A 19,084-nucleotide genomic window follows, 5' to 3' on the forward strand; every position below is an offset into this window, starting at 1 on the left:
AAACAGACAAGGTGAAGGAATTACTCCAACTCCTCAACATTAAACAACCATAGAACCCAGGAACACTTACCTGCCAGCTTCTGAACTTGAGTCACTCCCAACAAGCTCACAGCTTATACAGTGAAGTAGTACCACCGGGGTTTTACTGTACTGAGAAGGCACCACCAACGTAAGTAGCTCACAGAGTCTCTAAAACCATCCCACAGAGATGGCAGAAAACATGAAGAAAAAGCAGCCTCCTGGGGAACACTGAGTCCATTTCACCATGATAGAAAAGCACCCAAGATAACCTGAACCTCAAACTCTCCTGGGGAGCCAATTCCCCCCACCCCTCCCCCCCAACTCCTCAAGCTTCCTATATAGCAAAGGTCAAAGGATCCACACCTGGCAGATTTCACTTAACAAGCGTGTAGCCAAGAGACCTTGTGGAATAGGCTCACCTACCTGGCTTCAATGTTTTAAGGTCAATTGCTCCCTATCACTAATAGAAATAGCCTGACAAGGGGCTTAGTGGTTAGAGTTGACCTAATTAATTAACTACAAAAGGTGCACAAGGGTCATATTCCTGTTAGTCATTCTGTGAGGAAAATTAGTACAGAGCCAGTTAAAAAATAAATTAATTAATTAACTGAAATAAATAAATAAATAAAAGAAATAAGAAAATGACCTTAAAGGCAAAATTGCTATCATAGACTTTCATCTCTCTAGTCATGACAGATAAAGAATATAGCAATCAGAATTACTTTTCTTGACATTAATGTTATTTAAATTTGCTTTTCTGAGATCTCTTCTTTATGCAGGACTTTTCAAAATCTAGCCCCATGACCTCTGACTACAGTATTTACTTCGGCTGCATATAAACTATCACATATAAATGCCAGGATCCAGATCCTCACTCTCTATTGTGGTCAAGAAAAAAAAAAAAAAAAAAGAGGAAGAAGAAAGCCGAAGTTGGAAATTGTCTTCTTGTAGAGATAAGTGGCCCTAAAAGCCCAGCTGTTTCCCAGTGCTGGGGAAAGGTGGCACCCAAGAGGGAGGGGAAAGAGAAAACTCTGCTTTTGCCCTACAACAGGATCCTCCTGCCTTAAGCCATCTACTGCAAGCTGGTAAGACTCGGAGCTCGCAGGGCTGGCAAGCAGGCAGGGGCAGGCAGGCAGGCAGGGAAGCCCCAGGACCTGCCTTTCAAACACCCCACTCACTCCCTGGCCCCTCTCCTTGGAGCAGAGGTTCCCTCAGGAGCCCAGGGCCCCCTAAGGGTGAGCCACAACAGCCCAGGTCTCACCAGGTTTGGTACAGACCCTCCACCACTTTCCCACTTGTGTTTCATTGCTATCCCCAAACTTTTCTTTCCCCTCCAGTTAAAGTCTCTGTTTGCCTCTTTAAAAGGGAAAAGGATGACTTAATTACTCCCAGCCAACAATTTCTTTCCTCCCCCTGACCCACTATGAAAAACATGAACTGTTTTGGACTGGAAACCTGAGAGCAGGGCCGATGCAGCCATTTCGTGACCAAGGTGCGGTTCCGGGCAGCCATCATTTTCCTGTAGCATTTGACAAGGCAGGTGCACTGCGGCCAGATGAGGCCCGCAGTGGCACGGACAGGCAAGACATTCACCTGCAGAAAGCTCACAGGAACAAATGTCACTCCCCATTTAAGACTCCTGTCACTGTTGCCACATTGACCTTTCCAAGTTCTCTTTTCCTCCCCCTTTTAGTTAGCCCTGGTATTTTGGTGACCGAGAAAACAATACACAAGCATGTAACTTCTTCCTTAGTTTATTTCACAGATCATTGATCAAATTTACAGTAGGAGTGTTAAAAAATAAAAATTTCAAACTGTGCACCATATAATCCGCAGTTCTGGGTTCAAAAGCAGGAACCGATGACACACGAAGTTCTCTTGCTTCCTGCAGAGGCATCATCATTCCTTTTCCACTTCTCACCTCTTTTCACTCGTCCTGTCCTGACTTTCTCAGAGGTTGCACGGCCAAGACCAGGGAGCACGGCACAGATATCCTACGAGAGCAGCCCATTCCCTGATGCATGCAACCTGCACACACCATCTCGGACTGCAGGTCACCCCCTCCAGCCATGGCTGAGAACCCAGACTGCCCCTACGTGCTCTGGCAGCCTCCTTCCCGTCAGGGGCTTCTGCTCAGAGAGGTGCCTCTGGTGCCAGGCACACACAACCCCAGCAGCCCCCCAGTCACGCCCCTCAGCGAGCCCGTGGCTCTTCTGGAGTCCACGTCCTAGGGCTTAGTTCCAAGTCTGGGGGCGATCTTCTTGCACGACAAGAAAGCAGAGTTGTGATGCTGCCTCAAAAAGGGAAGGCCCTTTTGGTCTTCTGCTTCCCCAAAGAGCCACAAGATGAAGCACAGGCTGCTGCGGGATACTCCAGGATCAGTCCGTCACCTCTTGCTTTATGCTGCTGATGGGAACAGGAAGCTCTGTGGCTTCAAACTCCGGCAGCGAGGGGTCGATGGTTTCTTCTTTTACCTGCACAGCAATGACTAGCAAGAGACAGGAAGGAGGGGGGGGAGGGATAAATAGAGGAAAAGTCAGTGCGGTCCATTTTCTACCTGCCTGGGTCCACACAAAGGGGAAATTAAACATTTATGAGCAACTGGGACCTTCGTCAGGCTCCATTCCCATGCACACAAAGCACCTCACCCACCCCCTTCCCCAATACCTGCCAGGACGGGCAGGTGACCCAGCCACCAGATGCTCTTCTGGTCACCACATCCCTTGGTGCTCAGCACCATGAGCTGTGCTGACATGCTGTGACAGCCCTTAAAGGGAGCAGGATGTGACAAACACCTCTGACACGTCCATCTCCCTCCTAACCAACCTCCCCCAACCCCAGACTGCTCAGTAGGGCAGCCAGGCCCTCAGCAGGCAGCAGCAGGATCAAGACATCCCGCTGTACTGATGCCATTGAGCCTCCTAGGAGGAGAACCTTCCCAGAGAAAGCAGGCCAAGGCTTTTTTGCTCTTTCAACTCTAAAGCAGCACAGTCTCTGTCTCTGCAGGAACGAGGAAGGACAAAGCATAGTTTGTCAGGGACATATAGGGTGTATGCAAGAGCTGTACATGGCTATAGGGTTGAGTAACTCAGTCCCTTACTCTCATCGGGTGGTGGCTCTGGCAAAACCTTGATGGCAGCTTTTGCTTCTCGTTTTGTCCTTGAGACAGGAGGCTTCTTGACGGTCTGCTTGATTGTGCGGGTTTTAGCAGGTAACTTTTTTCCTTAAAAAAAAAAAAAAAAAAAAGATAACAGCATAGGGAAGAATGCGTTCCTTTCCCCTGGAAAACCAGCACCCCTGCTCCACTGAGAAGCCATACACCAGGGACCAGCACAACTGACCAGCAAGCTACATGGTCATTAGCTGCCAACTGGTTACCCCAAGAAAATCACCTACTGAAGAAAAACCTAGATCGGTCATCTCAAAATATGCTCCTCTGTGTTGTCCTTCATTAAAGTCAAGGCACTTCAGCACATGCTTAAGTTCCAAGGAGCTGGTCCTGTTGGAGTCAGTTAAGAGCTTTGCTTACCTGTCTGGGTCTAGCCCTAAAAAATGGGCACGGTGGCTCCAAGGCACGCACACTGTAGCATTAATATGTTCAGTTTTAGCTGATGCTTTTATTTAGGTTGAATGTCTTTTATATTCTTCAGATGTCCCTTCCTCTCCACCCCCCAGGAAGGAATTCCTTGCCTGTCTACATGATTCGCCACAGTGACTGCAACAATGACGACAACAACGACAAGATGAAACAACAACACGGTCCAGCCCCACGACTCGCCTCTTCAGCCACCTGAAGGCTCTCTCCCCCTCAGCACAGAGCAGCTGGGGTTGCTCTCTCGCTACCCTCCAGCCGCGACAAAGAATCTCCCTCTGGCCACGGACACGGTGGGGAAAGCAGCACACCTCACGCCTGGAAGCAAGCGCCATCTACACCTCGGCCGACAGAAAAGACTGCAAGACAGATCCTTCCCACACACACAGCTCTCTGCTCTTGGGGAACGGGGGCAATTAAGAAGGATGAAGCTGAGCTGTCAAACCCACAGCTGACTGAGAGCATCCACAGCTAGACAAGGCCTCTCTCTCCTGCTCTGACAGATCATAGACAGGGTTCCTCTAACTGGGCCCAGCCTGCGAGCGAGCGGGAGGGCGCTAATCAAACATCACTCACTCTTCTTTCCATAGGGTTTCTTCCTCTTCTTGGGCACCTCCTTGGCCTTCACTGGAGCTGTGGGCTCTGTCATAGAGACGAGAGGGAAACGAAAGCCAAGTCCCATAACCAGTAGGTAACTGGGATGAAGTGACATAAGCGAGAAACAAGATACACCCGTCCCCCCGAGTCATTGCCCTCTTCCCGAGACAACCAGCTGAGGGGAAAGCGAGGCTGGAGCGCGGTCGCTGTCCTGTGCTTCCACGCGAGGGCCCAGCATAGGGGAGAGAGGCCCGGTACAGATTTGGCAGGGACAGTGGAGAAACAAGATTCGTTGCTCGGGATGAGGAGAACATCTACAAAGGTGAGGCAATGGCCTCCCAGAGACAAGGAAAGGAACAAACCCTTGAGAGAGGGATGCTCTTACCTTTTACAGACTGAGTCAGAGAACTGATGAGAAAAGGGAGCAGGGGCCAAGCTGCCCCTGCTACCCGGCCGAGGCTGCGGTATGCTTAGGAAGAGGGAGCTGTGCGGGGACAGGACCGCCTGGAACTCTACCCAACTTCAGCAGGAGCTGTTGGTGCGCAGGTGAGGGAGTGGAGGGAAACCTGAGCCAACCTCAAACCTCAGCCTGTTTTCTCCCTGCCACGGACTCCCCCCTCTACCAGCTGCTAGGTTGTGTGGCGGCAGAGGAGGACTTGTGGCAGCCAGCACAGACCAAGCTGGCAAGCTTCTCCTCCACACAAGGCCCCAAAAGGAGGAGCCGCTCACAGAGAAGGAGGAAGGACACCTTTGCCTCTGGCTTTAGAGACCACAGCCAAGCCTTGGCTCACCTGGAACGACAGGTGGTTGAAGCTGGTAGCCTGTCAGCTCGCACCACCCCACGGGGTAAATGTCTGGAGACTCGCAGTCCACCCACTGGTCGTACTCGTTGTCCCAGCCGTCGAAATGGATGCTGAGCAGACGGTGCACCACGCGCTTCACCGTGGCCACGCAGATGAGCCGGGGCTCCATCAGGTCCACCGCCTCCACCTTCATGCCTGCCTTGAAGCCATGGTTTGGGCAGTCCTGGGTGCATAAAAGATAAAAGAGGAAAACCCAAGGCAATTGCATCCAGTCCAAACCCGCATCCGGACAGCGGCACCCTGCAACAGCTACAGGCTTACGTTCAGCAAGCAGACAGAAAAAGCCCAAACTCAAGCCACACTTTGATGCACCTCCAGCCAGTCTTACAACAGGAGGGGACATCTGAACAGATCCAAGGCCAGCTGCATCCCCCGAGAATCTCAGCCCAGCCTTTAGAAAAAAGATCCTGAAGTGGGCGAGCAGCACGCAGGGGTTAAGAGACACCTGATCAAACCCATAGCCTGAGGCAGCACTGGAAAAATCATAAAGACAAGCACAGGCTCACTGCTGCAGCAGTTTTTCTGATGCCAACCAGACCACTTCCACCCAACAGCATGTCCACAGGTAACAGGTGGTGCAGAACCCACCAGGAGCCTGGAGCACTAGGAAACGCTGCAGAATTGCAGGTTCAAAGACATCACGACATCCACAAAGGCGTGACGGTGCTTGCCCTGAGCAGCCAGACAGGGGAGTTACTTGGAGAGGAAGCCTTGGGTTCTCCTCAGAAGTGCTGACTGGCAGCAAAGAGCAGCCCTGTCCGACATCTTCATTAATGATTTGGATGACATGGCAGTGTGCTCTCAGCAAGTTCCCAGGTGACACAAAAGTGGGAGGAGCAGCTGACACCCCAGGGGGTTGTGCTGCCATCCGGAGGGACCTGGACAGGCTGGAGAAATGGGCTGACGAGAACCCTATGAAGTTCAACACGGGGAAGCGCAAAGTCCTGCCCCTGGGGAGGAACAACCTCAGGCACCAGCACACGCCAGAGGCTGACCGGGTGGAAAGCAACAAAACCTTTGCAAAAAAGGACCTGGGGGTCCTGGTAGACACCAAGCTGAACAAGAGCCAGCAATACACCCTTGGGGCAAAGTATGCTAACAGTATTCCGAGCCGCGTTAGGAAGCACGTTGCCAGCAGGTAGAGAGAAGTGATTCTTCCCCTCCACTCAGCACTGGTGAGGCTGCACCTGGAGCGCTGGGTCCACTTCTGGGCACCCCAGTACAAGAAGGACATGGGTGTACTGGAGAGAGTCCAACAAAGAGTCATGAAGATGATGAAGGGACTGGAGCATCTCTCCTGTGAGGAAAGGCTGAAAGAGTCAGGACTGCTCAGCCTGGAGAAGAGAAGGCTCGGGGCGGGATCTTATCCAGGTCTATAAATACCTGAAGGGCAGGTGCGAACAGAGTGGGACCAGGCTCTTTTCAGTGGTGCCCAGTGACAGGACAAGAGGCAACGGGCACAAACTGGAACACACAGGAGGTTCCACCTGAGCAGGAAACACTTTACTGTGCAGGCAACTGAGCACTGGCACAGGCTGAGAAAGGCTGGGGAGTTTCCCTTCTTGGGGATTTGTGAAAGCTGTCTGGACACAGTCCTGTGCAACCTGCTTGAGCAGAGGGCTTGGACAAGATGACCTCCAGAGGTCCCTTCCAACCTCAGCCCCGCTGACAGCCAGAGCTCTTGTGCTCCACCTAGCTGACTGCAAACATCCCTACACATCTCTCCTCCCAGGCAGCACTCACTGTGTTGAAGAGCCGTGCTGGAACAGGTCTTGATTTAGTCTTTTCCAGGTAAGTTTCCCAGTTGAAGGTCTTTGCATCTTGCCCTGCAGGAGGAAGAATTGGTCAGAGGGAAAAAGGCAGTCACTGGGCAGACCAGCGGAGGGAAAAGGCAGAATGGGCAAGAAGGAACCATAGCAACTGCTTCCAAAGCAGTTTCATTAACTGGCACGTTCAGCCTAGTTTTGGACATAAATCTAAGGCACAGATTCCACAGCGGTCCAGCAACCCCCTCCAGTGGGCAAACAGGGAAGTTGTGCAGGATGCAGCACTGAACGCCCATGTCAGTCATACATCCACACCACAGAAAGGGAAGGAGAAGGAACTAGCAGGAAGAAGCGTGTTGAAAGCAAACCACTAAAACCAATCTTTCTCTCACTAGAAGCAACATCAAAGACGACAGAACAGCACTGCACAAAGTGCTGCAACAAAAGAAATTCAGAGCAGGCCTTTTTCGGCATGGCCAGATGACGCAGTAAAATCCACTCTGATTTTTCTGCAAAAAATCTCGAGATGCAATCCTTCTGTCTCAGATTTATTCATGCAAGAAGAGAAGTGGTGACTCCTGCTACTTGTAATGACTGAGTCATGTAGCAATAGCTCTACTCATCCCTTCCCACCCTCCTTGCCCTTTCACAAAGGGATTTATTCAGTCTGGGGATTGTACACCTCTTCCACTGATACTGACCAACGCTAATGCCCTCAGGAGATGCAACTTCAATCCACGAAGTGCCACAACTTGGTATGCCATCTGAGCTCAAATGGACTGGCTTTCTCCCCAGCCAGCCCTACCTCCCCCCAAAGCACGCGGGGTGGGACCTGGCGGTTTTGATTCACCTGAACCTGACACTTCTCAGAAAAGCCCATCCAGTGGCTTCCGCGCGCAGGTTTGTATGCCAGACCACAGCCCAAATCTCACCTTTCGGAGGGGTCAGATCGATGCTGTTCTTCTGACAGAAGTTGACAGGGAAGATGGCGTGTGAGGAAGCATGATAGCAGAACCAGTCCGAGCCGTCATCAGATGTGGCTCCATCAATGCTGATCATGAGATACCCGTCCAAGAGAACCTAAGATGAGGGGTGAAGGGCATAAATGAAGAGCTTCACTTGCTCTAAAGTCCCTCCTTTCAGAGGATCCCCCAGGAGCTCCCACAGCTACATCACTGTTGCCACTAGATAGCAAAACGCAACGTTAAATGCCCCAGGATGTGTGGTAGCTTCTCCTGGTACGTTAGCCAGCACAAGCTAATCCCCAAAGCAGCAATTACTGCAGGGCTGCAACTACCACGAACGACTTTGTGAAAAAGGCTGGGCTGTAAGCAGGCAGGGGCGCTCTTCTCCCTCAAAGCCAGACTCTTGGCAGCCCAGAGCCTCTACACCAGTCAGGTCGGGACCGAAGGGAAGGGCACTGCCTTCACACCTGCCACTTCCTACGGCGGCAAGACTTGTCCCTTCCTGTCACTCGCTGGCAATTAGGACCTACCAAACATGACAGGCATGCCTGCCCCAACCTCTCTGCAGTTCCAAGCAATGGCAAAGGGCAACATTTGCCAGACAAAAGGCTTTCCTGGCATTCCCTTGCCAAATCCCATGCAAAGTCCGCTGCTTGAGTTCTATGACAGCTTCTCGAGGGAGCAAAAAAGTCCAGGTCGATGCTATGCTCCAGGAGATGCAAAGCACCTCACTGAGGAAACCTGGCAGAGCAATTTACTTTCCAACTCAGGCACAGAAGTAGAGCTCACCACCACCTCATCAGGAGAGAAAGCCAGAGAGGCAACCCTCCTCAGCTTCCCAAACCCGTGAGTGCTGTCCATAAAGACACACCCCACAACCCTCCCCACAGCCCTTTCTCTCCTCAAGGAGGATGCTACGGAGGCCTCCCTTTATGCATTCCAAGAACTGGAGCGCATTAGCAAACAAACCTAGAGGCTGTGACGTCTCAGGTAAAGCCCGAGCACCTCCTTCCCCCTGCCCCAAACTCACCTTGCAAACAGTGGCCACACAAATGTTGCCCAAATTCAGGGGGTCGATGGCTTCCAGTTTCATGCCTTCCTCAAACCATCCGCCTTCGGCATAGACAGCCCGTACCTAAGGGAGACTCCGGCACATCAGCGCTGTCAGGGGTAGGGACAGCCCCATCCTGACATCAGCTGCCCCAGCTGCAGACAGGATCAGAGCTTCTCGACTTGGCTCAGCCCAAGTCAGGAGGGGAGAGGGAAGAAGAAAACTACAAAGAGGCAGCCAGTGCAACACTGTTTCTGTGCCAGCAAGCTCCTGCCAAGGCTCTGGCCAGTCACAGCTGCAGCAAGGCCTCCTGATCTCAGTCCCCACCAGTATGATCCAGCCCCAGGTCTGAGCTGTCTCTCCCAAGCAATCACCTTGCCTCTCCTGCTCAAAACTCCAAGGACTGGAGCCCTTAAATTGAGCCCTTCAACCTGGTGCTGCCTTCTAGATCTTTTATCTTTTTATTCTGCCTTTCCCCTGGCCAACTGCAGCCTTGACACCCCAAATACCTTACTGCCCTATAGCTGGAAGCGGGACAAATGATGCCTGTAACCACCCACGCAGCAGAACATACCCAAGGAAGCTGTATCATTGCTTCCTTTACTGTGGCCACCACAGAAACTGAGACTTGTCTTACCTTTTTAAACAGGTACGGGACAGCATCACAGTAAATCTTCCGGAAGGTGGGATGGTTTGCCATGTCACTGCGCTTTTCTTCTGTGAGGAATGGAAGAGGGAAAAGAGAATTGAGAAACCTGCAGCAACCAGAGTAAGAAAACACCCTGGCTATTAATTATCTGTTGAGAACCCAGCAGCTGTAGAAGAGCCAAATCAGAGACGGGTAACAAGAACAGGCCAGTCCCTCTACATCTTCCTGTAACATAAGCTGTGATACAGGGCTTGCTCAAAAGCAAATGCCCAATCTTCCTGAGCACGAGTGGTAACACCTCAAAATGCAGCTGCTATCACCAGGGACAGGCAGCAAGGGAGGCACAAATCAAAGTATCAATGGGGCTCGAGTCTAAGTCCGGAAGGAAAAAAACAAAAACATGAAAAACGGTCTCAGGAAAAACCCACGTGGTGGCATCTAGTCTTACGGAAACCAGGATGAATTTTCTCAGAAAGACAACAAACACAACGTTGCAGGTTCTGTGTTCTCACAGCTTGGGGACAGACTACCTGTAAGAAGCCCTACTCCCAACCTGTGACAACAGATTGCTAAGCTTTTATCTACCTAGAGGGAAAAGCGGCAGACGTGGCTGCACGGACCTTATCCGTCAGGTCCTCCCAGCATGTTGAGCCTGGCGTTAACGGCAGGACCCAGGCAGCACGCAGCAAGCCAGCAGATGCGTGTGGTGGCCTGACCCCTACCTATCTTCTTCATGCTGTGGCCCACTCTCCGTGACCAGCCCACAGGATGGATGAGGGGGCTCCACATGTGGCACCAGAAGTCATCGTCGCTGTCCCCGTCCTCGTAGAGGAGTCGCAGCCGGCCCCCGATGACCGTGTCCACCACCGCCATGCGCGTCCGGGACACGTGGTTCTTATCCACCACCTCCACCCGCATGCCCTGCCGGAACGGGTACTTCATGCTCTCCGCCATCTGGCAACAACAAGCAGAGGAGGCGAGATCAATCCCACCCCGCGTCTTCCTTCCCCGGAGCCTTCAGAGAACAGCTTTTCCCCCCCACACAGCCCTGCACTGCCCAAAACTGGCTGGGAGACACCCACGAGAGCGAGTTCATCGGGGGGGCGGGGGGCTGCCAGCCCCACACATGACAGCTTTCACATTTTTACCGTGTTCGAAGGTTGAGCAACGTGATGATCTATCTGCCAGCTTCGGTGCCAGAGTTCCTGTACAGACTGACCCAAAGATGCAGGCACACTGAACGAGCCACTGGCTGCCTTCTGACTGATTTTCGGAGACCTGCAGTTTGTTGGTAACAGCCTAGCCCTACTCATCCACAGTCAAAGGTGCTTAAAGAACACCTGACGCGTTGGCACTGGAGGTCCCAGAATGCTACGGAACTACTAAGCCACAGCTCAGAAGAGACTCGGACACCCAAACCAGCCAACACCCGAATCCCAAAGTTCAAAGGGAAGGTCCCCATCCCCACTGCTTCTGTTCTTTAAGTGGGAGCGGGGTGCTGGGAGGAAAACCATACCAACAACACCTGTCTCCCTCTAGCACCTCCCTTCCATGGCACGAGCTCTCGGCTACAAGGCCCAGGAACAAGCAGCAGTCAAACACTCTTTCAGCTCCCGGAGAAGTAACAAAGGACGCACCAGCTACATCAAGGTCTCCAGTTCAGTGTCACCAGCTACTTCACGCACAGGCAGACCCATCACCTACCTCCCCGCCTGCCACAGGACGATCTTCCTTAACGTGCACGTCTCAAGGCCACCAGCCAGGGAAGAGCCCTGAGGCTCTTGACGAGGTCTAACCTCAGTGCAGACTACGCTCGACAACAATGAGAGCTATCAAGGCCACCAGCACAGCTGCTTCCATGCACCTTGAGGGCACCGGTGCCCCTCTCACACCCCAGCAGGCTGCTGTGCTATCGACACCAAAGGCAAAGGTTTTTTTTGGCTTGTGAGTCAAAGACACGGCAGGGAAAGAAAATATGTAGCTGCATTGGCCTCTCCCTTCAGCGAAACTTTATCCCCAGCGTTTTGTAACAGGCTACACGATAACAGCTTTTAAAGCCCATCTGTGCCCCTGTACTGGGTCTGCCTGGGATGGAGTTACCTTCCCCTGCAGCAGCCCACGCAGTGCTGTGCTCTGCACTTGCAGCTAGAGCAGCCCCGGTATCACACCGGTGTTGTGTCTGCAGCTGAGCAGTGCGGGCACAGCACCCAGACACCCTCCAACCCCCCCAGAGCCAGCAGGCTGGGGGCGGGCAAGAGGTGAGGAGGCAACATTGCCAGGGCAGCTGGCCTAAACCAGCCAAAGGGATATTCCATAGCATGTGGTGTCACACTCAGCAATAAAAGGTAGGAAAAGGAAGAAGGGAGGGGTGGGCTCTCATTGTGAAAACATCTGTCCTCCCAAACAACAGCTACACGTGTTGAGGCCCTGCTTCAATGACGTGGTCAGGCATCACTCGGTGGGAAGTACAGAGAAGTTTCTTTCCTCTCTCTCTGCGCTTCCACATGGTCTTTGCTTGTTTTCTCTCCCCTTTTCCTTCCCTCTCCCCCTTTCCTTTTCCCTTTAGGTAAATTATTTAGTTTTCCCTTAATAATAATTTTCCCCTAATAATTACTTTCCCTTTAATTAAATTATCCTTATCTCAACCCGCGAGGTGTTTTTTTTTTTTCCTCCTTTTCTTCTTCTTTATTTCCACAGAGTAACAGCTTCTCACATTTACCTTGATGTGGAAATCCACTGGGATGGTCCTGGCTCCCACCAGTTTTTTCATGAGGTAGCTTCTCCAGTCAGTGTACTTGGCATGAATAGCTAGACACGCAGAGGGAGAGAGCGCATCTTTACGACCAAAGGACTGCACGCTACACCTTCCCCCGCCCCCTCTCTGAGTCCATCTGCATTAAAAGGCCTTCTTCACACTCCAGTCCCGCACCCGCTCTCAGGCAGACAGCATTGTGCAAGCTTGCCCCCCACAAGAGGCTAGGAGGGATCGCTGCTCCAGGGGGGACTGTGCCAAGCGGACATCTAGCTCCGCTCATCTCAAAGTGGACACGGCATTACAGCAAGCACGTGAGTCGCGCCAAGCACATCTGCTTGCCAGAATTCTGCTAAATTAGTGTCCCCCTCCTAACTGCCAGCTGAGCAAGGACTGGAGCCAGCGTGTTGCTCAGAAGCACCGTCCGGGATGTAGGACCAAGAAGTTCCCCCAAAGCCTAAGCCCAACCTCTGTGTGGGTCAGCAGGAGGAATGGCCACAGCGCTGAGCCAACGTGCTGACCTCTCTTGCCCCCCACTCACTTTGTGGTGGTACCAGGATTTTGCTGTTGATGGCACACCAGCCGATGGGATGAATATCCACCGTGCCTAAATTGCACCAGAAGTCATGGCCGGCATCATTCTCAAAGCCCTCGTATCGCAGGAGGGCCCTGTACCCTGCCAGGACAGAGCAGACAACCAGAGAAAGGCGTTAGAGACCAAGAATTTCTCTTCTATAGGGCACCACAGGCTTATTCCCTACAGCATGGCCTTCACAGGTTATCAGAGCTTCTCCAACCATTCTGGCAGCAGAACTGCCATGTCCAGAGAAGGGCTAAGAAGCTGGTGAACGGCCTGGAACACAAGTCCTGTGAGGAGCGGCTGAGGGAACTGGGGGTGTTTAGTCTGGAGAAGGGGAGGCTCAGGGGAGACCTCATTGTTCTCTACAACCGCCTGAAAGGAAGGTGTGGGGAGCTGGGGGGTCGGCCTCTTCTCACAGATAACTAGAGATAGGACTAGAGGGAATGGCCAAGTTGCGCCAGGGGAGGTTCAGGTTGGACATGAGGAGACATTTCTGCTCAGAAAGAGCAGTCAGGCACTGGGACGGGTTGCCCAGGGAGGTGGTGGAGTCACCGTCCCTGGGGACGTTCAAGGACAGGCTGGACGTGGTGCTTGGGGACATGGTTTAGTGGGTGACGTTGGGGGTAGGGTGACAGTTGGACCAGATGATCTTGGAGGTTGTTTCCAGCCTTAATTATTCTGTGATTCTCTGACGCTTCGCTTGACCAGCTCTGCTCTGCTCTCTAAAGGTTCCCTCAGAGGCTGGCTGTCAGGAGCCGCACCGGAGGCGTACCTACGGTCTGGATGACGGATGCGATCCAGTACACTCGGCTGGGGAGCACGGCGTCGCTGTTCAGCACTTCCACCTTCATACCTTTCACCACGTCATCCCACTGATCGAAGAGCGGCACCTGAGGGGGTGAGGCAGCCACAACGGGAGAAAGATGCTGACAGTCAGAAAACTGTCACCTTAGACACAGGCTGGCACGCTTTGCCCCTCCTGTATCTGCCAGCAGCAACCAAACGGTGCCAAACATCTCATCGGGGTGTTCACAGAGGATCCCAAAAGGCACAACACTGTAGTTCAGTGTTGCTCTATTTCATTGCCGGCTGTCCTATAATCCCAAATTTGTTGCTACCACTCCTCTGTAGTATCAAAATCCCTAACTACCAATAAAACTGCCATATCTTCCTGACCTACGCTTAAGAAAAACACTTAAGATTTGTTAATATTAATCACACTTCAATAAATCAACTGAAAACAACTAAAAACAAGAACAGAACAAGTGAGTTTAACACGCAGAGAGGATAGGGCTACTGTGATACCTAAAACCTGCCCTCCTTCCATTTCTCTGCCTTGGTTCCTGAGCCCACAGGGCTCGCCAGTCAGTGCCAGGGGAAGCAGACTTGTTGGAGGGGCAGCTGCTGCCAGGCCTGGACAAGTTCCTCCCTGCACCTCACCCTGGGCTGTGCTCACCCACACAAACTGTGCAGGCAGCAGGGATCTGTCTCCTGTCCACTGCAGTCAGACCTAGTTCTGCCCCCAGCACGTCCCTATCACCACTGGCAGTGTTTTTACCAAATCTGCCTCTGCTTCCTCCCCCAGAGCTCACAGTCCCCCCCATAGGACTCCCTTTCTTAGCCGTGAGGAAACCCCAGCTTCCTTCCCTGCAGCTCAAAACCCCTCTCCCCGGTCTCTCCCCCACCAGAGGAGCACGGGGGAGCCCCGTGCATACAACGTGTCCCACGCACACCGCGTGGCACAGCAAAGAAGGACTCACGTGTTTGAAGCAGCTGACTGGAGCTGCCTTGAAGCCGTGCTCCTGCAGGTACTTTCCCCAGTCAAAGCCCAGGACAAGTGCTACGAGCAGACACAAGAGAGGAAAGTCAGGCGAGGAGGTCAGCTAAAGGACAGAGCACTCAGCTACCCCTGGACTCCAACACACAGCCGCGCTGGGGCCTCCTCTAGGACACAGCACTCTGCCCCAGCATGCAGGGAGCTGGCTAACAGCCTAACAGAGCTTGCTGCTCCGTCCGCTGCAGGGACTGGCCGTCCCTAAAACCGACCAGTGAACGACTCGAGTTAAATACAACCCCCACAGGCATCGGGGCAGCAACCAGCTGGGAGCAGCGGGGCGCCTGTAAGCCAGCACCTTGTGGGACTGGGACCACAGAGCTTACACTCCAGGAGCACAGACAAGGCTGCAACAGTGGAAGGGCAATAACTCGCTAGGGCTCTGATAGCAGACGGGGAGAGAGACGTCCCTGTGTCCTTCCAGCAGCACGCGAGCAATCCACACGCTTTGTTTCAGTGCATGGCTGGGCACCAGAGGGGTGGGAGAGGGCCACAGAGCTTAGAGCCCTCCAGATGTCCTCATTTCTGTGGCTCTTGCAGCTGCACCTCCTCACACCTTGCCTACACTCACCATCCTGGCCCGTCAGCGTCCCATCTGCCAGCTGCCCCGTGCCCTGCGAATGGAGGAAGGCCCCGATCTTGGCCGACCAGGCTGCCTTGTGCAGGACTTTCGCTTTCTTTGTTGGCGGTTTCCCCTACAAAAGAAGGAACGTTAGTGGTATAGGAGGGGAGAGGAAGCCAGGTCCTGCAACTGGCCAGCAGAGGATGCACCTCTTCCCAGGAGGGATTTTCAGGTGACTACCATTTTTATTAATGCTTGCAGGAACAAGAAGTGGCAGCAAGTGAAATATAACTGTCTTCTTCCCCAGCTTCTAGGAGGCAGCACCTCTCAGCTGGCGTGCTTTCTCTACGGACGTCGAGCAGAAATAGAAAACCACTGGTAATAGCAGGCTGTGATCTCGCTGGACAGCAGCCACCCACCCCTGCACACAGGGACATCCTGCTCCGTCATAAGGGACGGAGGAAGGATTTTGACTCACCTGCAGCCTGGCCAGGATGCTGGCCTTCTTGGAGTTTGAGGAGTAGCTTCTGGAGCAGGAGACACTGCAGAAACGTTTGGTCTTGGAGAAGAAAGCCTCCCTGGTTCCCACAATGCCACACATCTCGCACACAGCTGAGAGGGAAGGCACAAAGGTGTGAGCAGTTGGCAGGGCTGACGCACTACAAGGACAGAGCTAAGCCCAGGTAACACACGTTACGCATGGCAGCTCCCCCACGTAACCTGAAAAACGCTGTCTCGGTCTGATTCTGCTCCCAGAGCAGGTTCAGGATGAAGTCACATGCATTTTAGCCTCCCTCAGCCCTCATTCTTTCCCTCTCGCACAGGAGAACAGGCAGGCAGCGCAGTACCTGGCTCAGAGCCGCTGTCCTCTGTGATCCGCCCCGCGGGTGGCTGGTGCACAGGGGAGGTCGGGAGCTCTCCAGCCTCCCGGTCCACAACCTCATCATCGCTGGACTCGTCCAGGCAGGAGCTGCTGTCGCTGCCCACGCTGCTGTTGTAGCTCCGGAAGCTGTCGTAACCCCCAAAGATGTCCAAGTCGTCATCCTCCTCTTCCTCCTCACCTTCCTCCTCCATCCGCTCCAAAGACGAGGTCTTGTGGCATAAGGAAGACACCACCTGATAAAAGAACCAGTTTGCTTTAAAACCAGACATTTTACACCAAACCCCACAACAGATGTGCCTTCACTGCTGGGGAGCCTTCTGGGCCAGGGAGAAGCCTTGGACTGAGCAAGGAATCCACATAACAACCCCAAATTCAGAAGTCTGAATCCCTAGCAGGAAAGCTATTCCCCCTGCAACGGGCTCCTTCACAGGTATTTCTTTCACATGCTGCATTTTGCTTTCCAATAGCAAACAAACCGCCACAGAGCTGCAGCTACAGAGGAAAAAAAGAACTCGGGGAACTACAGAGGCATGCTGACAGAGAGGAGACAGCGTCCCTCCAGGCTCTGTCTCTCCCAGCAAGTGCACAGCAGCACAGATGCCATCAGCGCTGAAGTCACCTCAAGCTTCCAGCACAGCGTACCAAGCCGCACACCCTGGCCACCACAGCTCACAAGACCAGCGCAGCCTCGATATCAGCAGGACAAACTCGACCCTGGAGAAAGTTCACGTTCTTTGGAAACCACAAAATCCCAGAGCCGACCTCGGTTCAGAAGCTGTATCGGCAGGGCCACAGAACAACTTTTGTAAAGAGTCTTTCCCTACAACCAGGTGTTTCTACACCTAGAGAGCTTCACGAGCTCTTCACGCTACTGCAGCCAGCCAGCGCCAGGTCCCACCCTGCTACAGCAAGAGAGCAGAGAGGCAGGGACAGAAGGGGAGGAAGAGGAGCCCAGCGACTGGTCCTCAGACCAGGAAAATCTTGAACCAGGCTGGAAATAAGAGCAAAAGAAGCCGGGAAAAGGCGTTAGCCATTGAAAAGAGCAGCAAGAAGCCAGCATCAGCACGGGGAGACGGCACGGGAAGGCAGATTAGAACTGCAAGGTGAGGCGCCAGGGGACGGCCGTTCATCCAACGCCAAAGGATCAGCAGCAGGTCCGTCACCTTGCAGCGGTGAGTCCCCTCAGCTCCTTGGCTCCTGAGCGTTATTAGAGACACGAACAGAGAGATAAGCCTTCACCCCCTGCTCTCCCCCTACACGCTCCCCGGCTTGCGCACGAAACAAACCCAAGCCACCCGGCTTGTTAACCGCTCTCCTCCGAGCCTGCGCCCTCAGCCAGTGTTCCCGATGCCTAAAACCGCTCGGCAGCCTCAGAGCAGCTCACCCGCCTCCTCCCCAGCCCTTCCTGCGGCCTCACCTCCCTCCGGCCCGCAGGAGCCCAACGCTGCGGCCCGGCCCCCGCCACCCCGGCGCTTCAGGGCTTCTCCTGTAGGAGCGGGAGCCCCTCGCTCCGTCCCGGTGTCCCCACGGCCCCGGCCCGCCGCTCACCTCCCCGGCCCGCTCCTGCTCCATGGCCGCCAGCCCGCCTCACGCCGGCGGAGCGCCTCCCTCCCCCGGCCGCGGGCGGAGAAAATGGAGCCCGTGAGCCCCGGGGTTGCTCCCGCCGCGGGGCGCCATGGGCACTGTAGTTCGCCTTCCGCCGGGGGGGGCGCCGCCATGACGGCCGGCGTGGTGAAAATGGCGACAAGCGGGAAGTGGTCTGGGGGGTTGGGTTCGTCCGTCCGTAGGGGTTTTCCTGAGTTTGAGTCTGCAGCAGCGCTCGGATTTTACACTGAAGCGTCGGAAGTGAAGAAGCAATCTCCAGCGACCAATTCTGTGGCACTCCCTATCCCTCAGGCACAGCGGCCGGGGTTTACGTTTAACCCAGCCCTTTGTTACAGTTAACACTCAACCAGGTCCCGAAGATGAGCAGGACATGTTATCCCCTTTCTGAAAACCCCATCATACAGCTGGTAACACGAGCACCCGAACAGCTGACACACTGCATCCTGACGCACACTCACACCCCACTGCGGCCTGGCTGCATCCCTGGGGCATTAAAAGGGATAAAAAGCATTTAAAAAGGGATAAAAAGCATCAAAAGCACCCGCAAGTCCCTCTGCTGTCTTGTTCTCTGCATTTTTCCTCTGTGGGCCCACGTGGATATTCCTTCCTTCCCTTTGGAAGGTTCTAAGCATTTAGTGGCCCTGCGGTGGCATTAGCACTTGTCCACCTCCTCCCTAGGAAATGAAAATCCAAAACAATGCCAAAGCTGCTGTGTTCAAGTATTGCACGGTACATTACATACATGAAGTGATTACGCTGCTCCCCATGTCCTCAAGTGATCAGAGATCACATCAGAGATTTCTTCCATAAATAGATAGTTGGTAAAAAGCTGTGATTTATTTTAAAATTTATCTGCATTTATACCATAGCTTCTTCATAGTACAAGTCTGCCCCTTTTGGCTTTTTTTTTTCCCCGTGGAAAAGCACTGTGGTCTTAGTCGTACTGCTAGCAACATTCCTTATCCCAGCTCACTGTCAAGAAAAGGAAAGAAACAAGTGACCCTCCGTATCTGTAGCACTGATTCTCTTCTATGCAAAAGCTACGCCCCCTGGAGTTTCTTCTATTTCACATTCTATTCCTTTTATTTTATCACTTTCATTTTGCTGACATTGTAAAAAAAAAAAAAGAAAAAAAAGAAAAACCCTTTACTGAATGTTTCTACACTGCACAGATTTTGTAGTGCGAATCTAAACAAATAGCACGTGAAACACATGCACACTTCCTCTCTTGTGCATACAGTCATATTGTCTTAGTTGCAGTCTGAAATAAAGTAGCATGCAAAAGGTTAGTTCAAAGGCTTATGTATATTACAGTTACATGTGAATCGTCCTTTCAGACAATCCAAAGGCTCTAACAGGGGGCT

General features: G+C 53.1%; 1 protein-coding gene across 3 annotated transcripts; it reads right to left on the reverse strand.

The window, feature by feature from the left end:
* Nucleotides 1-1,759: 1,759 nt before the first annotated feature.
* On the reverse strand, nucleotides 1,760-18,724 carry L3MBTL2 (L3MBTL histone methyl-lysine binding protein 2). 3 transcript variants are annotated; one of them, XM_035551670.1, is made up of 17 exons: nucleotides 17,664-17,740; nucleotides 16,081-16,348; nucleotides 15,711-15,844; nucleotides 15,242-15,365; nucleotides 14,597-14,676; nucleotides 13,609-13,726; nucleotides 12,798-12,932; nucleotides 12,224-12,312; nucleotides 10,227-10,458; nucleotides 9,493-9,572; nucleotides 8,835-8,939; nucleotides 7,772-7,919; nucleotides 6,817-6,899; nucleotides 5,002-5,236; nucleotides 4,190-4,255; nucleotides 3,122-3,244; nucleotides 1,760-2,509 (listed from the first exon to the last, which is right to left on the reverse strand). In XM_035551670.1, exons 1-17 carry the CDS (start codon nucleotides 17,685-17,687, stop codon nucleotides 2,400-2,402), a joined length of 2,154 nt encoding a protein of 717 aa, XP_035407563.1. In that variant the 5' UTR covers nucleotides 17,688-17,740; the 3' UTR covers nucleotides 1,760-2,399. The 3 variants fall into 3 exon arrangements, with proteins under 3 accessions (XP_035407563.1, XP_035407564.1, XP_050568516.1); XM_035551671.1 differs by lacking the exon at nucleotides 4,190-4,255 and having other exon boundaries at nucleotides 17,664-18,724; XM_050712559.1 differs by lacking the exons at nucleotides 1,760-2,509; nucleotides 3,122-3,244 and adding an exon at nucleotides 3,423-3,520.
* Nucleotides 18,725-19,084: the final 360 nt, after the last annotated feature.

Source organism: Cygnus atratus, chromosome 1 (genome assembly GCF_013377495.2).
Source record: "Cygnus atratus isolate AKBS03 ecotype Queensland, Australia chromosome 1, CAtr_DNAZoo_HiC_assembly, whole genome shotgun sequence".
Lineage (NCBI taxonomy): Eukaryota > Metazoa > Chordata > Aves > Anseriformes > Anatidae > Cygnus > Cygnus atratus.